The sequence below is a fragment of the Vanacampus margaritifer genome, chromosome 10, assembly GCF_051991255.1.
Source record: "Vanacampus margaritifer isolate UIUO_Vmar chromosome 10, RoL_Vmar_1.0, whole genome shotgun sequence".
NCBI lineage: Eukaryota > Metazoa > Chordata > Actinopteri > Syngnathiformes > Syngnathidae > Vanacampus > Vanacampus margaritifer.
In genome coordinates, this window is record NC_135441.1 from 11033418 (window position 1) to 11056815 (window position 23398).

Sequence of the window (23398 nt, forward strand, 5' to 3'; positions counted from 1 at the left end):
TGTATCCTCATTGGTCTACTCTGGAGTAACCCCGCCCCTAGGCGGAGTCTAATAGAGATTCTGTTTCCACGCATGCGCTGTAGCGCACGATTTTGCCGGCTTTGTTGTGGGTCAGAGGGAGTTTTCTTTCTGCCATAGACACTCTTTGAGAAGTGAGGAAGTGCCGTCAAACATGGCGGACGTTTCTAAACGTGAAAATAACCCTGAAGCAACCGAAGATTTTTCTCAAAGAATCAAGAAGGCAAAAACAGACCATGAAGATGGTCGAGGAGAGAATGGAGAGGAATCTGGAAAAAATGTCCTGTCTGGCTTTCAAACGACTACCGTGCTGAGTGATTCTGCCAGGGAGAAAACCATCTTCGTCCACGGAAAAGTAAATAATATGAATGTTTAGCTTCTAGCTTGTAATATGTATCGCTAATTCGTAACGCGATCGCTGTTTTTTTAACGGTAGTATTGGAACGAGAGTGATCAATTTAGACTTTGTTGTCGACCCTGCCTTGACGTTGTTTTGGCGGGATTTATTTACATTATTGGGTTTTTAATTATTTGACTTAATATGAAGAGGAGTCCACCTGAGTCTGTTCATTATTTTTGTTTAGATTATTATTATTTCTCTGCATTTATGTTTTGGTTGTTCACATGATCATCAGCTCGCTGACCAGAATGCTGTAGTCATCCTAGAGAAGACTCCCATCAATGAAGACATCCTATCTGAAATATTCAAAGCTTCGACCCTGGAGCTTGATATAAGGAATGACATCTACAGCACCTACCGGCTCCAGGCTCCACCTCATCTTAACGGTACACATATTACTAATCCATCAAATGTCTGAAGCAGGAAAGATGGATGACTTGTGTATATGTGATTTTCAGAAATGAAGGCGACTTTGGTATGTCCAGCCACTGAGAAGCATGTGAAGAAATACCAGCGTCAGGAGAGCTTCCTGGTGGAGGAGACAGCAGATGACTACCAGTCCATCACTCTTCCCTTCATCCAAAAGCAGAGTTTTAGTGTGCAGGTTAGTCAGCCTGAAACAATGTCAGCGCTTATATTGTGGGGATACTGTTCTTGACATCACATTCACTCCCTAGTGGGTATACAACATCCTGGAGAAGAAGGCAGAGTCTGAGCGGATAGTATTTGAAGATTCAGACCCAAAGCTTGGTTTTGTCCTCCTCCCAGATTTCAAATGGGACCAGAAACAGGTGAAACATGCATGATCTACACCAGTACTTTATTTAAGGAGACATATTGTGTACTTTTCCCATGGTTTTAAAATAATTCCCAGACCTCTTAGTAAAAGATCTCTCCCATTTTTTGCTCAATATTATACTCAATATATTGTGTCTCCTTTCAGACGGATAATTTGTACCTGATTGCCATCACACATCAGAGAAACATCAAAAGTCTGAGAGATCTAAGATCGGAGCATTTGCCACTCCTTCAAAATATTTTGCAGAAAGGAAAGGTGACGTCACACTTATGAAGAACTTTAGTCTTAATACTTATATTATACACTGATCTAATCGTGTGCCATGTGTCATTAGGAGGCCATCTTGCAGCGCTACAGCCTACCAGCCAGCAAGATGAGAGTCTACTTGCACTACCAGCCATCTTACTACCACCTTCACATCCACTTCACCAAGCTTGGCTATGAGGCACCGGGTTGTGGAGTGGAGCGCGCCCACCTCCTCACAGACGTCATCCAGAACCTTCACTCCGACCCACACTACTATAAAACCAGGACTCTGTCTTTTCCTCTGCGGGCAGATGACGGATTGCTTGGCCAGTTTAAGAAAGCTGGGAAGTTATAATGCGCCCCCTGCAGGAGACAACAGTTTTTTAATCTCTTTTTATACATTTGACCATTTGTTTTTTATTTTATTTTTAAAAACTGCTTGCTCGCGGGTGAATGTGTACTTTAAGCGACATACTTTTTTTTATGCCGGAGTTTTTTAAAAAGTTTTTTTTGTCTTACAACCTAAATCATTGAATAAATGGCCTCTGTGCCTGATTCTATAAAGTGTGGTTTCTAAAGATTCAGAGCCTATGAAATTATAATGATGCTGATAGATTTTGGAAAATGGGCACACTAATTAAAACCTGACAAATGATGTATCATATTGTTTTAGCTCGTACAGTATGCTCTGAAGATTGTAAATATTAAATATGCATTGGAAGTTATGTTAAAGTCAATCTTTCCTATATAATATAAAGTGTCAAAGTGGACTCATTGAAATGTAATTTTCTTTAAATCGCTGACATACACCCTGAACCACATGATAATGGCATTCTCTTGTAGAATTTGTACTGTACATAGCCATTTACTGTACATACAGTACAGTACATTGGGGAAAAAAATATTAATTCCAGTTGTTGTGGTTACACGTCATACATTTTTTCATAAGTCAAGCAGTTGTTTAGAGAAGCAGTCGACTTCAAAGAGTACCATTTAAAATACATAAATAAATAAACCATCATGATCAGTGACATTTTATGGCATTTTTTTTCTCTGACGTATAAAGGTTTCATCAATGGGGAACTTGGTTGTGGACTTGTTGACCATCAGACCACAGACTATCAGGATCCCAAACTGCCTGTCATATAGTGAAGTTTGCGGACGACACAGTGGTAGTGGGAAGCATCACAAACAATGATGAGTTAAAACAAAAAAAGAGGAAATGGAACATTTGGTGGGCTGGCGCAAAGATAACCTTTCATTAATGTGAAGAAGATGATGGTGGACTTGTATTTAATCTGATTAAGTTTTTTTTATTTTCAAGTTTTACTCTTACTGGGCTAAACTTGACCTCTGAATCGTATTTCGTGCCATATCATGTGGAAATGTGCATTGGTAGACTGGTAGTACAATAAAATTCCTTGAATCCTTGAAGGCTTCAGTGTAGTAAATATTTTGTGTTCCCAAAAATTAACACTAGGTGGCAGTGTTTAATCCAAAACAATTTAACGTAATTCGTAACGAAAATTCATTCAGTGCCATTGAAATTGCCTATGCTATAATTCATATTCAGTTCAATAAAATCCAAATTGAATTTTGCAATCAATTGCTGTTATATGTATTTTCTATCTAATAAATCAATTAACATCCATCCATCCATCCATGTTCTGTACAACTTCCATAAGGTCAAGATATTGTTGTAAAACAATAAAAGTATATATATATAATATAGTAAATACAACATCTTTTTCGCCTTTAATGTGATTATGTCCTTTGTTCTTTTTATTTCAATACCCTCATGTATTATTGTGTGATAAGAAACATACGGCCCACCCGCATTTTATAAACGTCAGAAGAAATGTCAAGTACTTTTTGTAAAGCGGAAATTTCCGAGGCGTCCTTGAATGCATCGAGGGAGAGCCGAGGAAGCTGGGCAGGACTGAGACAAATAATCCAATCATTAGTCCACCAACAGCGCTGATGTCTTGGTTTCACTCACTGAGAGATGACTTCACTCTGAGGCCGTTTGAGATCCAGGAAACACCGTAAGTGAATTTTGTTCTCATAAACCTTTAGCACGCCAACTTTGGCTGTGTGTGCCAGAGTAACTTTGACGAGTTTGTGGGCTGAGTGCGTGGAGTAGTGATTGGTGATCGATACATGCGGTCCATTAAATGCTTTGTTGTAGTTTATTTCAGTCAGAAACGTTGTCATTTCGTCACTTGCGTTTAAGGCTCTCTGCCCATCACCCAATTCCACTTTTAAGCGTTTGCTCCCCCCTTAGAACATTCCAATATAAACGTGCATAATTGTTATGTTTTTTTTAATAGGCAGTTTTGTAACCATTATATGCCCCGTGCCAGCTCATTGTTGATTTGTTTGCATGAACCACCTCGGACATTTATGTGACGGCATCTTGTCATATATTTTAGTCCTGTTCCTCCACGGTACTACTGTACAAAAAGTACATAGTGACAGTACAGAGAAGTCAAGGGCGCCCCAGATTAAACAGTTATCTTTAACTGTGATGGAACCACTGTAATCCTAAACACAGATTGAGGGATTCTGATGTACGCCTGTTGCGTTGCTTTGCTGTGCGTGCGCGCGCGTAAGAGGGCGTGACACGGAGACCTGGCCTCTTAAGGACATTTAAAAAAAAAAAAGAGCATTAATTTGATGCTCTATAGGTGTCAAACTCCGGTCCTGGAGGGCCGTAGTCCTGCAGGTTTTGGATGTTTCCCTTCTTCAACACACCTGATATGTGATCAGCTCATCAGCAAACTCTGCATAAGCCTGATAATGATCCTGCTGATTAGAATCAACTTGTGTTGGAAGAGGGAAACCTCCAAAACCTGCAGGACTGTGGCCCTCGAGGACCGGAGTTTGACACCTATGCGATGTATTCCAACTAGTGTGATGAATTGTCCATGTACGCTTTTGTATTCACAAGTAATTCGCCCCACCAGTAGAATGACTGGGGTGCACTAGTAACGCAACTTGGGCTCCCATTTTGTTTTTCTGCTTTCCACTACTATATGACATTTATGCACACAAATAGAAATGTGCACTAGTAAGTAGAGGAACTAAATGTTACTAGTGTGACAAAACTTGTAGTTGACATCTGCTTGCTACAGATAATGAAGCACAAGAGCCATATGAACTAGTAGGATTTTATGTCACTAATGAGTAGCACCCAGTTGTCAACTAGTTTTTCTCCACTTGTAAATGTAGTCATTTTACTAGTCAGTGCAACCCAGTCATTGTACTAGTGCGTAAAAATGTCACTTGTGAAAGGCAGTTGTGGGGCAAAAATGTCACATGTAAGTTATTTTACTAGTGCTAAACTGTCTCACAAGTGACAACAAAAGGCATGGCTGCTTGAACATGGTCAATTTAGCACACTTGAAATGCTTCAATGACTTCTTGTAGGCCTTCAAATTGATTGTGATGTGATCAAGAGATATGACAAACTATTTTGGATGGGGATACATACATTTGAAAGCTTTAGTGCTGGTAATCTGACTGATAAGCTTGAAGTGCATTTGTGCGCATGTGCACGTCTCCCAGGCATCCTGATTAGAGAGGCCTGATCAGGTCATCTCTCACTAGGTCATTGGACAAACCATGTGAGAGCGTGTACAGAGATGTCATGTTCAGTCCTCTATCGTGATCACTCATGGTACATCAGTAGACAATTTGATGCTTGTTTTCATTCACTGTGACATGTACACTGTGTCGCCATGGAAAAGCTCGGTTTCACCATTGGTTGTCCCTTGATGAGCACACTGTTAGAGCTGCTCACACTTACAGTAATTGTTCTCTGAATATAAAAAAAACATCTGTCGTTTATACAAATCCATTTGTTCTTAAGATGACACTTTGCAAAGCTACACAGTGTGGCATAGTCCTTGGATGTGGGCCCGGGCGTCACCAACGTGGACCAGATAGCCCCCAAGGACCACCTGAATAGCCTGCAGGCCTTTTCTAAAAGTCACTCACTAGTGATGGGGCATTGTGATTTTCTAGGAATGTTCTAGAAGTGATCATTTATAATATATCCATCCATCCATTTTCTTAACCGCTTGTCCTCACAAGGGTTGCGGGGGGTGCTGGAGCCTATCCCAGCTGGCTTCAGGCGGTAGGCGGGGTACACCCTGAACTGGTTGCCAACCAATCGCATAATTTATCATATATATAATTTGTAATAGTATTTTCATGATTTGGGGAACTTTCCCCAGCTAATCTAATTAATTACCACCAATCAAGCCATAAATGTAAGTTGACCAGCATTTATTTAATGTAGAGCTAGATCTAGAAGCTTAGAGCAGGGATTTGAATCTTGTTGTCATCAGGCCAATTTGATGTCAACTCAGCCAAACCAGTATGTATATACAATAATGATACTGTAAATAATAAGTTTGTGTTCTTCCCTAATATTTATTTTAAGTTTATGTTAATGTGCCCTGACCACATACTCAGCACTGCTGCTCATCCCACAAATGCATTTTGCAAATGTGACACCATTTAAAAGGGAAATAATCAGGCTTTCCAACTGTAAAAGATTAATTCCCAAGAAGCATTGGTTGACATTACAACAGCCAAATTAGCTGTCTTCTCTGCCTTCCGCACATTTTGGATTTATTATTTCATAACTCAGGACTTCAACTTATATTTCTATAGTAGCCTACACTGCCGTCGGATACAGTTGGAAATTATAGAACACTTAGCACGATATGCAAAACTCCATGGTGACTCAAGTATTTTTTTTACACCCCTAATTTAGAGTCTTTAAGATGACATGTATATTTTTGGAATGTGGGAGTAAGCCGTAGAACCCGAGGAAATTCACACAAACACGGAGAGAACATGCAAACTCCACACAGGAGGGCCTGACACCGAGATTCGAACCCAGAACCGCTGTAAAGCTAACGTAATGCTTACCGGTAGCTGTAATCCTAAATGGTAAATTACATATTATTTTTCGTAAAACATCCTCAGTTACATGTAATTTTCTACTTTTATATTGTTTTAATTCAAATGGTGCAAATGCATAAAAACTGTCATTGTCTGACTTCCTCCATCACAGACCCTCTTGGAGACCCTCAGTGTCCTAAACTTTTATACACAAAATCAACTCAACATACTTCCTCCAAGTTTGGCTTTGATGGTCGCTCATCTATGAATGGCATCATTTCGTTACATTTTTGCTTTGATGTTGCCGCACTAGAGATATTTTAAACTGGCACAGTATCCAAAAATCATTTTGACATGATTATAATACAAGCTCTCATGAGTTTAGTTTACGTCATGACAGAAAAAAACATTTAATCTGCACATACAAAAAACACTAAAAATATATTTGATTTCAAACAATCAAAAAACAAAGCTATGATTAAGAAAAAATGTACATGAAATAGAAACTAACTCAACTTCAAATCAAACCATGCAACCCACTGGACCTCAAACCGAGGAATTTAAAGTTGTGCCAAGTCAGTTTTATTTATATATGCGAGCATCATACAAACCCTTTAAGGGGGAAAATATGTTGGCAACCGTTGCAAAATAACAGAGTAGAAAGATATGTTACAAATGTTAGAAAAAAAATATAGTGTAAGCTATGATACGAGCATAATGAAGACACACAGTTGATTGTAAAGCAATGAATAGAACTGTTGATTGTTTTGTTTTCAACACGCAGAAAGTCTCAGCTTGGAATGGTGAGGAAGAAAAAGATGCTCTTAGGTGGGAGAGTGTTTTCTATGTGAAAACATACACGCACGGACGGCATGGAGGGTGGCAAACTGAGGGCAGGGGTATGATTACAGTGTTATTTACATTACAGCAGAGAGTTTCACCAAAAACCAGCGAGTGTTTGATAAAGCAAGAGAGAAAGAGAGAGAGAAGATGGCTTCCAGATGTAGGGTGGAATTCAAGGGCGCCAGAGAGCAGCGGCGCAGAACTCCTCCTCCTCTTCCTCCTCTTCCTCCTCTTCACATGAAGATACAGAATGAGATCTGGAGAGAAACCTCACAATAAAAAAGAAGGAAGAGATGTTAAAAGAGGAGCATGGAAATCTTCCATGATAGCTTTCTGATGCGGCTGTTGTTTAAGAATTACTCAAAAATATACTTAGCTGGGTAGGTCAGGAAAAGCCAAATGATAGTACATTTGCATACAGGAGAACAGTGTGTGCATTAGCTTTTAGAGATGTCTAATACCACTTTTTTTTCAGACCGATACATTACGTACATACGAGTACTCAACTCTCAAGTAGTCATATATATCAATACCATGTTCCAATAACACCAATCATTTTTAAATCAGAATGAGCATGATATTAACTCATTCATTGCCATTGACGGTTATAAACATCAAAAATAATTTTGACTATTTCTATTAGTTTAACATTTTATTCCTGCTTTTGTTAACAAGAGTATGAAAACCTAAAATATTTTTTATTGTACATTTAGAACAGATATAACATTTGTGATTAATTGTGAGTTAACTATTGAGGCCATGCGATTAATTACGATTAAAAATGTAAATCGCCTGACGCCCCTAATTTTTAATAATCATCTCGTCGGGCGATTACATTTTTTAATTGTAATTAATCGCATGACTTCACTAGTTAACTCACGATTAATCAAAAATTTTATATCTGTTCTAAATGTACAATAAAAAAAAATCGCGTTTTTTATACTCTTGTGAACAAAAGTGGGAAACAAATGTTAAACTAATAGAAATAGTTCAAATGAATTTTTGACGTTTATAGCTGTCAATGGGCAGTGAATGAGTTAATATGTTAAGAATTATGTAGAGTTGGATTGTTACTTATCACATCTCGGAAATCCCTCCACCCATCCGTTATCTGTACCGCTAATCCTCATGACGGTCGCAGACGTGCTGGAGCCTATTATCAAAGCAAATATGGACTGCACTGCTTGATTGCAACCAGCAGGGGTGCTGTTTGAGATCAACTGCTCAATGTAGCTTATAGCAGACATTTGGGACGTCATGTACGATGTGTGTCATGGCGTTTCTGATAAACTGTTGAAAGGAGGCTGAATCTTTCCTCTTTCATCTAAAACCGCGTCAAAAATCAAAGCGTAGGCAGGAATGGAAAAAAAAGGTTTGTTGGTTTGCTCCAAATTGTATTATTGTTAATTTGGTATGTGTTGTGTAAGCTGCAGCTGTTTGAAAGTGCTATAAAAATGACTTGACAATGTGACACTGGCATATTCAGAACATTCAGAGAGATGATGATGATGATAATAATAATTACCATCTGTCTGACAGTTATAGGTTGCAGGATTTGAACGTTAGCTCCTGCCCATTTTTATGAAGTTTGCATGTGATCTCTGTGCTTGTGTGGGTTTTCTCTGAGTTACCCCGGTTTCCTCAGATAGTCCATATAAGGACAAGCAGTAAATAAAGTTAATGGATGGATGGAAAATGTCAATTAAAAGATTTACTGATTGTTAACTTCCATCATATTTGACGAACAAATTGATTTTTAAGGATACATGAGGATTGAGGCAGCAGAGCAAACACATTTTTCATTCAGAATTGTAACTAGTTTGCAGTGATGTATGTAAACTGTACTATTCAATGCCCTCATAATCCCATCTACAGTATAAAACAGTTAATTCCTACACCACTGCAAACTACAAACACAATGATAAACAAAGCTTCACTGAAATTCGCTTTAATTAAAACTTCTATCAGCCTAATGGCAACATTCCATTAATGCTTTAATAAATCATGATAAGAAATCCAAAGTGGGGAATTCCGATACTCTTAACTGGCGGTCTGTGCAAAAGAGAGCTTTGACCTCAGTAACCAACCACCCTGCAAAAGATGAGATGAAGGCCTAATGGCTTGAGAGCAAGGCTTCCCCTGTTGCAAAAGTGCAAGGAGACAAAGTGGGTGTTCTCCGGACTCGTTCAGGAAATACCAATATCTACTTTTTTCTTCCGAGGGAAACTCACTTGACCGACATTCCTCTTGGCTGTACAGTATAAACAGAAAGTCACATAATTGATAAATATGTATCCTCACACATATTTTGGAGGAACACGTTTAATGTTGAGAAAGTCAACATTTGTGCATTTTAAACATTTGGTAAGTGTGTTTTTAAAACATCAGAGATGATCCTCGTGGTGATGATCCGACATGCTATCTTATATAGAATTGCAGTTGCTTTGGATTAAGTTGACCAAATTTTCATAAATAAAAAGCAGGATGCTGTATATTATACAAAAAAAAAACCCAAATTCCATTGCTAGTCTTTGTCTTCATCCATTGGGGGATGCAAAAGACGGCCGACATACGCATCAATCACTAATGCTAAATAAATGCCATCTTGGTTGACTGTTCATCAGAGCTGGTCAATGCTCTCACCATTATCCAATCTTTTTTGCTCCGTCCCGACAGCTATTGGAAGTTGGCTGAGTGGCTCTGCCATTTACCTCGCACCGGTGACTGTCGCACATTATATCATTGGAAATAAACCGCTAGAAAGCTCACCTGGCGTTGTCTGACAAGCGACTGACGACCGTAGTGAAAACTACATTTCCCATGATTCTTAAATGCGAAAGCAGCAAGTAGTTCTAGCTTCGGTCACCGCCTGCTACATCTATCATGCTACCGATTGGATGCGAATGAGAACGCAAATGTGAATTTGGAAGTAGATGGGAAGTCAAATTCCCTTTTAATGGGTTTATTGTATGAATCACCAAGAGAACTGTGTGATTGACGTACACTTAAAGGCAAAAAAAACGGGATGCCAATACGGTACTTGCGTAACAGGCGGGACCAAACAATGAGTTTGGCAAAATCCCCCAGGAGGCCGGACCCAAGGCTTAAAAACGAGGACTGTCCCAGACAAAACGGGACGATCTACTCATTGCGCTGTAGAAATTTTATAGAAGCACCGTTTAGCAAAAGAGCATCACATTTCCCTCACACACCAACTCTGGAATTGTGAGCCTTAATGGCATGGGCAGTGAGTGGGCATAGTGGTGCAGAAAGTATTGCATTGATTATCCTAATGGAAATGCTGTCAATATCTCCCACTTAACTGGGCTTGTAGTCTCACCAACATATCTCAAATAAAATATGTATGAAATCATACAAAGAGAGAAATCCAAAATATGATCACTGGTATTTAGCAACAGTGGACACAATCACAGTTTGTTCCATAACTTTGTTTAGAATTTTTTTTCTTCAATTGTGTGATTTGAGACATGGATTTAACCCAAATTCCTATTGCTAGGAGAGTCCACTGTACTTGCTACTGTGGAATTCCATGGTAAAGTGACTTCTGGTTTTATTTAAGGTAATATAATTTACATTAACTACAAAGTTAGAACTGTGAGGGCACCAGATGACTTCTAATGACACAGTCTGCCTTTGGTGTGTTTAACCTGTGTATTATTGTGCACTCCATTGTTTGGCAGCCAAGCGCCAACTTGCTGTGACCTACTTTCCTACTTTTAAGTAGCCGAAGCCAAGCTTGAATGTGGTTTACATGTCATTACATTTTATTCGAAACATTTTTTTGGGGGAAAGGGATGTGTTGTGTTAGTTACAGATTGGCATGTATGTACAGTTGGTTATTAGCCTTGGCAAAGGTCTTCTATTTACTCGGTGCCCTTCTGGTATGTAATTACACCCCATCTGGAGTCAATCGAGGCAGGGAAAGGCAGCATCCAAGGTTCAGACAAAGCAGAATGTGTAAAATGTATATAAAAAATATATATCAAATATTATGTGAATATAAAAGTGAGCACACAAATTTTGCAGTTCACGTTTTAAGCTTCTTCTTTTTTTTTCCTGCAAGGGCCCTATTTTCATGCCAAGCGTAAGTCTAGTGCAAGGCACAGTCTAACTGTGCACATGAATGGTGTTTTCTTTATTTTGGTATTTTCCAAGACTCTGCATAGGTAGAATTGGCGTAGGGGATGTTTGTGCCATTCTTGGATGGAACACAGCCGACTTCTGGCCAAATGAAGCGGCTCCCCTCATTCCCATTAAAATCAGGGTGGTGGGAGCGCACATTGCGGAAGCACAAATGGACTTGCTGGGGTCCACGTGCAACGTGTGTGTATAACCGGTAAACTGCAAGATTTCCCTTTGTGGATGATGTAGTTGGCTGCGCACGTGACGTGTGCAATCTAAGATTGCCTTGCATCCCTTATCATGCGTCCGTGTGTGACCCCCTCAATCCCCCACATAGTTGTTGCGTGGTCGGGCGATTTCCTATTAAAACATTATTAAGATGACAATGACAATAATTTGTTCAATAAATTGATTTTTATAATGATTCGTGTTCGAGTGTTTGATAAATGCTGTTGTCATATTTATGAATAAAGTACACTGACACCCACCACACATTCGTGGTGTGCGCAATCCGTCCACCAAATTGCGTTACACCACTTGCGCCACTTAGATAGACCTGGTTTTATTCATTCTAAAATGTTGTCAACTTTTGGTCACCAAATTGCTAGATGCGTCAGGTGGCACGGCAGCCGGATTGCCTACATTTGTCTACCAAATTCACAAACACACTAAACTTGTAGACTTAGAAAATGAGGATGCGCCTATATTTTTTTACCGAGCGTAGTCTACTTTATGTTACCAAATTGCCAGACGCGCTGGGCTGCGGCTGCTGTGTCAACCGGAACGCCGAGAGAGGTGCAACAAAGTCCCAAACACGGTAGAGTAGACTTGCACCGGTACTAAAATGCTTGTTTGTACGCCGAGCGCTCGTGCACCGGTCTATGAAAATAAACCCCTAAAATACTAAAAGTTTTAAAGGTGCATTCTAGGTTGACGGTTGCTCACAATTTTTTTAAATAAAATATTGATGGTACAAATATGCATTTCACACAGTTATCACTTCTATTAAATAATGATTTAGATACTGTATATTATAGATTATGAAATTAGGATTATCACTGTCCAATCTGCTCTGTTATCCTGCTCATATTTGCATATTATGCCAGGTACAGTTTAGCAAATTTTCTGTTGTAATCTTTTAACTGGTGCCTTTTTCATGATTTCTTCGGGAAAAAAAACATGTTTCCTCAGAATGCACATGCCATTTAATGGAAATTTTGAAAATTTCCTGTTGGTCGTGTCATGCTTGTACACACCTTGGAGATTTCGCTATTGAGTATGACGCAGACAAGACTAAGTTCAAGCTTGTTAAGATTGAGAAACGTGCCGCAACTTTTTCTTTTTCACATCCAGCACTGTATTTTTGTCACTAGAGCAAATTTGATACTGCGTGGATCGGCACAGCTTTATTCCACAATCTTCTTTACTTTTGAAAGCTTGATAATCCTCCTACATGGAAACGTTGACCTGGCAAGTTGAAATGTGCCTCCTCTGAACCGAATCCACCCTATAATCATTTCAATAAACTTGTCAGTTGGCTAAGATTGACCCTCTCGTTTGAAAAGCATGCTGTTGTATCTGAAAGGATCCACCATGGGAGGATCTAACAAGAGGCCAGCTCAGGATCAAGCCTCATGTCCCCTCCCTGCCACACATACACACACCGATAAGCCTGTGGAGCTGGACTTGCTGTCGTTATTTACTGTAAGCTTCCTACTTACCGAGATCAACTGCAACGGGCCGTTTGCAGTCTCTTGGCCCCCTGCTATGACATATCAAATGAGTAACACGAGGCCCGTCAAGCGTCCCTTGTCTGTGTTAAATCGAACCAGGGTGACCACAATACAACCCTAACTCATTCCGCTTTTGTCCCCTTGCTGGTAGTAGTGATGCATACAGTGGCTGCAAAATGAATGGAAGACCCATCACAGACATTTAGTCATCAATACAAACCGCGATATTGATTTTTCTGCACAATGGAAACTCATTTTTTGAAAGTGGAGCATGACAATGTTGCAGGGAACTGTTAAATCCCGTTCGATATGCACCAGCTGGCAACATTATGACCACTCGCACATTGTAATGATATCCAACGCTATATCATTTCTTTTTTTTAATTGAGAAAATCATATTTTTAAAGGCATGTTTGTAACTGGTCGGTGTGTGTATTTTTTTGAACGTACACAAAGGGGAAAAATTGGTAATATGGCATTAAAATGATGTAAAATCTCAAAGCAGTAACATGACAGGCAATGACTGCTGCATTATTTTCCAAATTGTGTGGAATTCTGTTTTTGTGCTTTGATGTACGTACTTTGCTGTAATTTTTTTTATAGTGCTCTTGGATCGGCTTTTCCATGTACAGCTAACGTTGTAAGCAGTGAGTACTGAGTGTGTGCTTCATAGACAGTGTTGGGAGGGTTGCTTTTGATTTTTTTCCCGTTACTGTTACAAGTTAGCTGCTAAAAAATGTAGTTAGTAATTTAATCCAAGTACCATAATAATAATAAAGTAATACAACTCGATCACTTTTGGATTACTCCAATACAGAGTATGCTGATGAAGACAAAATAAAAATAAATATCACCACAATATATATTGTATACAATGTGCCCCTGCTATTTGCGGATGATGGGGACCTTCTCAGCCTACCAATAGCAAAAAAAATCATTGTGTGATTGACATCTATTAAAAAGAATGTAGGCTATAGATAGGTTGATTCATTGATTGAAGGCCATATGCTGTTTTCGAACTGTCACTGAAAGCAACCACACCTCACAGTTTAGACAGTTTAGTTGAGGGGATTGCAAAGCAGACAAAGTCCTGATGCATGATGATTGGCTGCTTGCAGAGATCACTAAACAAACTTTGTGGAGCTACGCTGAACAGAGAGGGGAGGATTGTGCAGTTGCACACAGGCGGGAGAAGGGCAGGAGGGACGAAGACGAGAGCATATACAGATAGATGCCTTTTTGCTCCGTCGATTAATGTGTATTGTACTACAACAAAATAAAATGGTGCCACCGGGATACTAGTTAGCCCCAAGGACAAAAATGAGCAGCATGAGCTCCGTTCTAAAGCTTTGTTCTAAACATTTTTTTTCTTTGTCTGTCTCTTAGCATGGTAAAAAAAAACATTTTGTAAAAGTATAAAAAAATATTTGGTTTAAAAATTAAGTACATTGTGTTCAATGGAATAGTGTTTATATTTACCCAAGTATGTGTAAAAAAAGAGAGAAAGAAAGAAAAACATTAAAGCTATACCTTTAGTACCATGATACCGCAATATTTTTGCTCATGGTTATGATTGTTGTCAGAATCCAATATCGGCCCATATCTACTAGTGATGTATTATCTGCTTGTACGGCACTGCAGATGCTGTAATAAAATCTTCATCAGGAGTCTGGTCCTAGCTTTCCTCATTCATCTCTTTCTTCCTTTCTTCCAAAGCAATAATAAAACACCTTGACCAGTCCTAGTGCAATTCACAGTTCTTCATTTGTTTACAGTATATTCGAGAAATGATTAAGCATCTAGGTTAGAACTTTGAAACACATGTAATTGTCTGCCTGCCATGCTCTGGTTTTCCCAAAAAAATAAGCAGTGTTCTGGAATCAGATTCTCTTGTCAGATGAATACAGCAAAGTACAAATTGTATCAAAATAATGCAAAATGGAAACTAGGTAGAAGAAAAGCATTCATTTAATAGCTCATTTTCAACTTTGAGAACACAAAACTGAAAGCAGTAAGACCTACAAACAAGCAGCATGTGAACCTTTCTCTAAACAAGTACCAAGCCGCAAGAAATTGGAATATACACAATTTAAGGAGATAAAATAGAGTTGAGTCGAGAAAGTTTAGTGGGCAGTCTCGCCCTCCTCCCTCTTGCGGCCCTGCCCCTGCCCCTGCCCCTGCCCTCCTCCCTCTGCAGCATTACCATCCATGGTGACCGGGACGAGAGGAACGAGGCATGCAGGCGTCAGCCACTTAGTCATGTAGTCCATTGTTTCCCCTTTAGTTCAACACTGCACTCTAGCCCTCATTGGATCGCTCACAAACTACTGGAGGAAAAAAAGAAACTGTTTTTGAAGGCTCACAAAATCCTGACTCACTTGAAAAGAATGAATGCTTTTGTGGTATTGTGCATGCAAATACTAGAGCGGTAAAGTTTGGCTTGCTTTTCCTGCCCAGTTTTTTTTTTCCCTGGCCAACATTTGGTTAAAGGGAATTCTGTATGTAATTTGACAACAGTGAAGTTCCATAAGTGGGAGGAACCTCAGAGGATGGTCGGACTGGGACGAGAATGATCATCTCACACAGAGAGACAACTTTACTTTAAGACAGGGAGGTCATCGCTCCTCTGAAGTTTCAACGGAAATTATCAGTTTCTGCTGTTGGACAAACCAGAGGAAGATAGATTTGATTATAACTACCAAGATTTGAGTCGTTCTACAGCACGGCCGGAATGTATGGATGCTTCAAGAGCAAAAAGTAAGTTTCAAGTTTTCTCTGTCAGTCTTTATTTGTCTAGCAACCAGAACAAGATATCCGTCTCTTCTTAAAGGCTGCTATGTCATTTTCATTCACATTACATGTTAAGTAGCCAGAGATGAGATGGCGTGCTCTGGAAGCAAATTATAGGTTTGCACTCTGCTAGTAAAAGTCCAATGTATTCATCAAAGTGTGCTGGTTTTAACTTGTATGGCACGTTGTCACCCCACAGAGTTGAATCTGTCTTTTTGTCCCAGAATGCTGTCTAATGAAGCTTTTGTTTGTCTTTGTTTGAGACAGCTGATGACTTGTAGTTGGCACTGACAGTCAGGTGGAAGACTCAGAGCTGATGAATTGATTTTTTCGTTTTTATTTTTTTACACTGTGAGTAAATGATTGGTCACACAATTTCAGAAATGAGCCTGCTTTTTGTCCGTGGTTGTGATGCAGGAAAATTAGAATGATGAACATGACTCAGCATCAGTCATATTTTTGCTTAGTTGATAGCTTGCTTTGGCTTTTGTCCCTCAGTGATTTAAAGTTTGTGCTTTGAATTGGTTATACAGCATATATATAGCATTTTGCTGGGCTTGGCAGTGTGATTGGAGCACAGAGGTTAGTGTAATAAGCGCTTTGAGCTATTTAAGCTACAGTCAAGCATCATTTTTATACAAGATGTGTCACTGCTTACCATTTTACTTTCTTTATTTCTGCCCTCAGTTTCATGACACAGCAACAATGTAGGCTTTTAAGGTTCACTTGGCAGATATGACACAGACAAATGTGGTTTGTTTATGTAACACAGTGAGCGTAAGTGACCTATTCTTTATTTTAGGTGTCAAAACACAGTTTTGCTGATTACTGTGTGTTTGCAGCGGTCATAACATTTAACATTAGATATGTTGTTGAGATATTGATAGCATAATCATTGCAATTGAGGGATTGTCATTTGAGTCTATTTCTTTGACAACTTAACGGAAAAAAATTAAGTGGCGTAATGCTGCCCAAAGAATAATGCTGTTGCTCCATTGCAGCTGTAAAACTGCTTCAGCCAGCAAACTAAAATTGTGCCGGATTCTGATTCTGTTTGACCACTGACACAAAGAAGTTGGGAGCTGAGGTACTTGCGGATCAATTTGTTCCTAAAATAGACCACAAAAATCAGCTTAAAGTAGACGGCCCAGAGAATTCTGCAATTAATGGGGCTGCTCTTGCCAGCCTTACTACTTTCTGCATAAACAACCAAAGCTGCTTAATATTTTTATTTTTTATTGCGATAGGGCATAATTAATGCGGCAAGCTAGCAACAATTCTTTAATGCCAATATGGAACCGTTACTACCTGCCGTAACCACACCAATACCATAACAACTGTTTAACGGTGCGTAGTTTATAAAAACAGTTGCATGTTGCATTCACGGCACCCCCAGACTATCAGAAACGAACCACATGCAAAGGTTGCTACTTTTTTTACATTAATGGGGGCTACATCTATAACACACTCTAAAGAAAAATAATCTACCGGTAGTTTAATTTTACAATGTTGAATGGAAGGTTTGTACAGGCAGAAGCCAGCTGGTGCGGGAGTAGTTTGTTTAGCAGGAATGGTGATGCAGATGTAAATGAATGTAGCGTAGACAGGGCAGCGTGACTGATGACAGTGTTTGGTCAGGTTCTGTCTGGAGTCCTTGTAAGGTCCGTTGCTAAGAACACATTCGCATTCAAGCAGGGGAGTGTGTGTGATTGGTGGTGGGGGAAGAAGAGAATGTGTTGGATGGACGTGCCTGATGAGAAAATCCCAGAGCCTAAGAATGGTTCGTAAACGTGTGTCTATGAGCATTCAAAGTTTTAAGTGCACACGTTTACAAGCATCTTTGAGAAGAGAGAGAGGTTCTGTTCGAATCATTAAAACACCAAATGTCTAAGTTTACTTTATACCGGGTATATATTTTTATTTTACAAAGTACTGTGTAGAAGACATTGTCAAATGTCATGTTGTTGTTCCAGTGAAAAGTAGAACACGGTTAAGGATATCCTCTCTGACAAATTCCTCACATTTCCAATTGAGTGATTTCCCCGCAGCTATTCAGGCCTTGACTAGTTCACTTTGTTACAAACCTTTTTTTATTTGAAAGACTCAACTTGTGGCCAAGCTCCCTTGTGACTGTTGGATTACATGTGTGCAAAACAGTACTAAAACCAAAATTCTCACAAAAGATCACTCTGAGCTTTCGGAGTACATTGAACTCATTATTTTTGCCAATGTCTCTAATAAAACTAGAATTTAAAGAGTAAAATACGATCGTTTAGCTTGTAGTCACTTGTCTACAGGAGAAGAGCATCTGAAGGAATTGATTGCTTGATTGATTGATTGACTGATTGATTGATTCCTTTGAGACTGGAAAGACAGATGAGCAGAGGCAAGATGATAGCACACTGTTATGACTATTATTTAGACACTTTCACGTTAGGTTTTCTGTAACTATACAGTTTCCCCCCAGTGCTTTATAGGCCTGAGCATCAGCTAGCGTCACATATCATGATGAGCTAGCATCACATATGATACGCGCCGGGTCGATGAAGAGAATCTGGCGCATGTCGTTCGTTGTAGCCGCCCGGTTGGCAAATATTTTAGTTTGGGTTCATTTCACACATAATAAAAGAGAGTAAAGTTCAATGTGCCTATAAAAAAGTACAGATGTATTACATTATAAAATTGTTCAACCACAGTAAATCAAATATTGTTGGCTAATTTAGTTGGTGGTTAGGATAGAGAGTGTATAGGCTCAGTCACTTTAAAGCACACACATTTAACGGCATAGATACTGTGAACGTGACGATGGCAACTCAAAGTGGACAAAACTAATACCTGCACCTCGCATGCATATATTTTGTTGTCATATGCATATCATTTAAAACTATAGATGCATAATAAAATTTGCTTGCTACTTTGAAGCTTTCGTCTGTTGTTGATAATTGATATTGTGACTTTAATATACTGCAAGTGACTCACAAATTGACTTATTGGGAAATATGGGTCTGTTTAGTTGAGCACAAAGCTGACGCACTTGCAGGAAGCCATGATTTAGTCTGTGGATAATTTTCCATGACACATCTGATGAATTCTCACGGCACACTAATGTTCGGTGGTTGGGAGGCACTGGATTTAGTGCACAAATATGTGTTGTATCCCCAAAGCAGGGTTTGGATTTAAATTGAATTGATAATGGATACAATTGTTGTTTTTATCCAACAGTGTTTTGGGAGGCTTCTGGCAACATGATGGATGTTACTGTACCTACTTTTTTTCCATGGGTGTTCTAATAATGAATGCAATTTTGGGAAGATCCAAGAATGTAGCTGGTGTCGATGTAGCATTTATCTGCTCAGTTATTCTCCTAGCCTCGATTCCCTTCTGCTTTTCCGCCTCACTCTGTAAATTGAAGACCTGTGGTTCATCATCGAGTCACCAACGTCACATTACTAAACTCAATCCATCTGCACTTCCTCTGGTTTGCTTCATCTGGCCTCGCTATGCAGAGCTACAATTTGTTTTGTGTCTCAAAAATGCAATATGAGGAATAACGCGAAGCAGATCTTCGACAGCAATAGGCAATGGCTAATTGTAAGGTCAGGCTATTGAAGCTAAGTGATCTCATGCTCAAGAGTACAGTACTGTATACTGTATGTGTGAATGTGTAACAAGAAATTTCCAATAATGAGGTTTAATGCTTGCTTTGTGCAAAACTGAATTTATTAGTGCAATCATGGGTTTCCTCTGAATGAACTCGTTGGGAAATTCAAATTCAGATATTACCATGGCTGTCATGCTAATAATTATTAAATAGTCAGTGAACATTTTGATGGCATGTGAGATGTGGTCAAATCAGGCGCATATGGAAACATGAGGATTGGGTGGCTAGTGTTTGTGACAGTATGTCATAATGAATCATTTTGGTAGGTTTTAGTGGCCTTCTAAAATGAAAATGTGTTGTCATCTCACTTTTTAGAAAACTGGATGGAAATCTGTGTGGATTTAGATGAGATGCTTAAGGCTTTAGTTATAATGCCTTTTTATTCAAATTTAGAAATAGGGACATGTACTTCTATGTCCAGATAATTGTTTTTATATAGCTTAGGGACGTTTGTCATTGTGGAGTCACAGTCATCTTATTGAGCCTGGAAGTTGTCCATTATTAAGTGGCGTGTGCCTGCAATGCAGTGAGTCTGGTGACACTAGTTTCATTGAGGAATTAAGGCGAATTAGGCTGGATTTGTGTTACGTCATTCGGGCAGGGGCCATAAGAACAAGCTATACCCATTTGGCTGTTTATTTGCACACATACATCCCTTCTGTTCTGCAGTCATCTCAACATGTCTAACCTCAGCACACGTTTTGATAGTCTCACTTGGCCTTCTGCTTTGAGGAAAACCTTTATACTGACTGCATGTTTATATGTGAAACTGATGTTATTTTATCTGCCTAATAAAGGCAGGCTTTTATGTGCTAATCCATTGTTATGTAAGGTTTCTGGCACAAACACACATTTCCACTTCATAGACAAGGGCTGTTGTGTTCCAGCTCAGTAATACCATGTTGACACTTAGTGGTTTTAAGAGAATATTGAAATATTGTTTTTAATTAACTCCAAGTCATTAGACAGTCATCTTGGGGGCAAAGAAAGAGAACAGTCAGATGCCTGGCGAAATGAATCAGTTAAGACCTGAATGTGGCATTTGAGGTTTTGCATTTTACAACTTTGAACATGTTCAGACCTCCCGAATGATGAAACTTGTTTGAAACGAAACGTGGGACTGCAGCTTGTGAAATGTTTCAACATAATAATAAAGGAGTCAAACACATTTACAAGGTTTGCCACTCTTTCATATGTGTTAAACTATATTTTGGGTTCACTGTTTGTTGCCATCGTTATATAATTAGTCTTACATAGTGTTTATATCCTTCTAGATTAATTTATCACAATACAAGAGGAAAACTTCTACACTGCCTGGTGCACAATAATTTCTGTTTTGTAGACATTTTCGGAACTAAAGCAGCTTCTACTCTTCAGAAAGTATTTATACATGTTTAAGTGTCTGTGGAAATGTTTGTCCAATCATTCAGAAGGACATTTGTGATGTTGGGCCAGCAAGTACTGGTCTCTGCTCTTCCTTACCAAACTTGTTAGCCAAAATTAACTACCAAGTCATGTGCTCTTTATTAGCACAGACGTAAAGGGCTTCTATAAACTGTAGTAGTGTGTAGTCAAGACAACACTTTTGTTGATTCCTGTCAATTTTGGGTTGTATATAAGTTTTAACAAGCCGCCCAAACCCCCTGAGCACCATGACCCAGTGATGCAACAATGGCTCCCAAGTGTTCTGTTGCATGAGCGGAGCCCTTCCTGTGTCTATCTCAGCAACACATCCTGTATGCTTGACCCTGCACACCCCCAACTTGACGCCCCCTTTATCCTCCTTTCCACACTGCCCACCCACCCACAGCTTCTCGCTCGGGCCTTTGACATGCTGTTCTACTCTTATTTCACAGTTTTCTCCCATTTACCCTCTCAGTTCCTAGTGTCTTGTTCATTCCGTTTTTAATCCTTAAAAAGGAGGACTGTGCGGTTTGAAGTATTTCATTGGGCTGATTGTTTTTAGATATCGTAAAAGTTCTCCAACCCTGGTAAAGCGCCAGGAACATTTGGAAAAACAAAGAAAAAGAAAAAAAGGTTCCAAATCAGGGATCACCAACTTTTTTGAAAATAAGGACTACAGCACTTGGGAAAGCCTAACAGTTTGATACACGCTCCTGAATGAACAATTAGGCTCAGGTTACCATTTTATTATTATTATTATTATTATTATTATTAAGTGATATTCATTTATGACAAGAGACTGATCATGTTAATGTTTTCTCTCAGTAATTAGGGAACAGATAAAAATCAATACTAATTGCACTATTGTCAAAAAAGATATCATAGTCCAACAAATGAGAAAACTATTTTGATCAAAACGGTAAATAGAGCGCTTTATCAACACCATACATACATTGTCCAGAGGGCGTACGACTGATTCGACTGGTATTAGCTCTGATACCAATTTACATGGTATTGGTTGTCACGCTCCATAGTCAGGATGATACGACCTCTGCCTCAATTTGAGCCGGGAAAAACCCCTGCACTTTATTTTTTATAAATCTCTGCCAATGTTCACATATTCAAATGAATTCTTCTAGACTATTCCTAGAAAATCACAATGTCCTATCATTAGTAAGCTATTTTTAGAACATGCTCATGGTTACCTGGTGCTCGTGGTCACCACATTGGTGACCCCTGTTCTAAATGAGCCATCCATCCATTTTCTATAGTGTTTCTCCTGTTCAAGGCTGGAGCGTATCCCAACTGACATCGAGTGAAAGGCAGACTACACCCTGGACTGGTCGCTGTTACCGTTCTGGGAAAATGCAAATGTACAAAAACACCAACAATAACTGTAATGTTCTTTTTTCCACAATACCACACTTACTTGATTTAAATACTTTTTATTAGCAAAACCAGGAAAACCTAGTACTACATTGAGGCGTTAGTATTTCTTGTACCTGTCAGCCAGGATTCCAAGTGTATCTAATTTATGTGCAATATGAGGGGATGAAAACCACATCAAGTTTAACATTTGAGGATACACTTCAGGAAATGACAAAAACACACACACACATACACACGCTAAAATTAGCTTACCTTATTGCTGTCCCTTGGCTCAGACGATTCAGTGTTATTCTTCAGTCTCTACATTGCCGCCGTCGTCGGTTTCTTTTGTTTGCCGTCAGCCTTCAGCATATAATGTGTTGGCTTACAGTGTCGTGTTGTTTCATGGCCGTTTTTTTGCGTGTATTGGTGCTCCTCCCTGATTGGTGGTCCTCGTCCCCGGCTCAGGCCACCAATCGGTGCAAGGGAGGAGCACTAATTACCGCATTGGCTTCAGGTGTGCCAGCTCAATAAAAGCTTTTTGTTGCCTCCAGTCGGGGAGCTGGGTGGCTGTTTGCTTGTCCTCTTGTGTTTGCTTGTTTTTTTTTTTTTGGTTCCAGCACGCAGTCCCACGCAGTCCCACGCAGTCCTTATGCCTCTTTCGTTTGTTTTGTGTTAAGTCCGCTGTCTTTCGTGTAGTGCACCGTTCGCCATAAGTCGTCTCTCCGCTCATTGGTGTTCGCCATAACAGTAGTTTCCCTATTTGTGTAGTGAGTATTCAGTCGGGTGTCACTTTGGCAGTTGGGACTTTGGAAGCAGTTGGCTCCATTCCATTTCATTTGTCGTGAGGTGTAGTGTCTGTGTGTTTGTGTTGTTGCGTGTCCTCCCCATGTCCACCCGTTTGTGCCCACCTTTCCGTCCCTCCCCTCCTCCATGTGTGCTACCCGCGCCACAACATCAATTACGTGCCACCTGGCGCGTAACATGTCCAATAGCAACCAGCCCGTGAAGTAAATTCAGGAAATGCTAGCTTTTCCGTGTTCTACACACAGGTAGCTACAATTTTGCACAAGTAGGTC

The 23398-nt window shown here is 39.5% G+C and overlaps 2 protein-coding genes and 1 long non-coding RNA gene across 7 annotated transcripts in view; 2 read left to right on the top strand and 1 right to left on the bottom strand.

Annotated features, from left to right (window-relative positions):
* The first annotated feature begins 104 nt into the window (after positions 1–104).
* dcps (decapping enzyme, scavenger) lies at positions 105–2494 on the top strand. Its single transcript, XM_077577893.1, has 6 exons — positions 105–373; positions 654–804; positions 877–1022; positions 1096–1209; positions 1362–1472; positions 1552–2494. The coding sequence occupies exons 1-6, from the start codon at positions 173–175 to the stop codon at positions 1816–1818; spliced, it is 990 nt and encodes a 329-aa protein (XP_077434019.1). The 5' UTR covers positions 105–172; the 3' UTR covers positions 1819–2494.
* Positions 2495–3382: 888 nt separating this feature from the next.
* Positions 3383–23398, top strand: part of LOC144059346 (uncharacterized) — a 48920-nt gene continuing 28904 nt past the window's right edge. For 2 of the 5 annotated variants that reach the window (XM_077578348.1, XM_077578350.1), the window contains exon 1: positions 15325–15853. In XM_077578348.1, coding sequence (XP_077434474.1) covers positions 15836–15853 — 18 coding nt within the window. In that variant the 5' untranslated portion in view covers positions 15325–15835. Of the gene's footprint in view, positions 3509–15324; positions 15854–23398 lie in introns of those variants that run through there. The other 3 variants (XM_077578349.1, XM_077578352.1, XM_077578351.1) reach the window with 3 other exon arrangements.
* Positions 15293–22677, bottom strand: LOC144059347 (uncharacterized). Its single transcript, XR_013295636.1, has 3 exons — positions 22593–22677; positions 22157–22308; positions 15293–15423 (listed from the first exon to the last, which is right to left on the bottom strand). It is a non-coding gene; the product is annotated as an uncharacterized LOC144059347 (long non-coding RNA).

Coding starts and splice junctions, on each gene's coding strand:
- dcps (XM_077577893.1), top strand. CDS start 173: ATGGCGGACGTTTCTAAACGTGAAAATAACCCTGAAGCAACCGAAGAT. Junction 1,023..1,095: donor AGCAGAGTTTTAGTGTGCAG/GTTAGTCAGCCT, acceptor TTCACTCCCTAG/TGGGTATACAACATCCTGGA. Junction 1,210..1,361: donor TCAAATGGGACCAGAAACAG/GTGAAACATGCA, acceptor GTCTCCTTTCAG/ACGGATAATTTGTACCTGAT.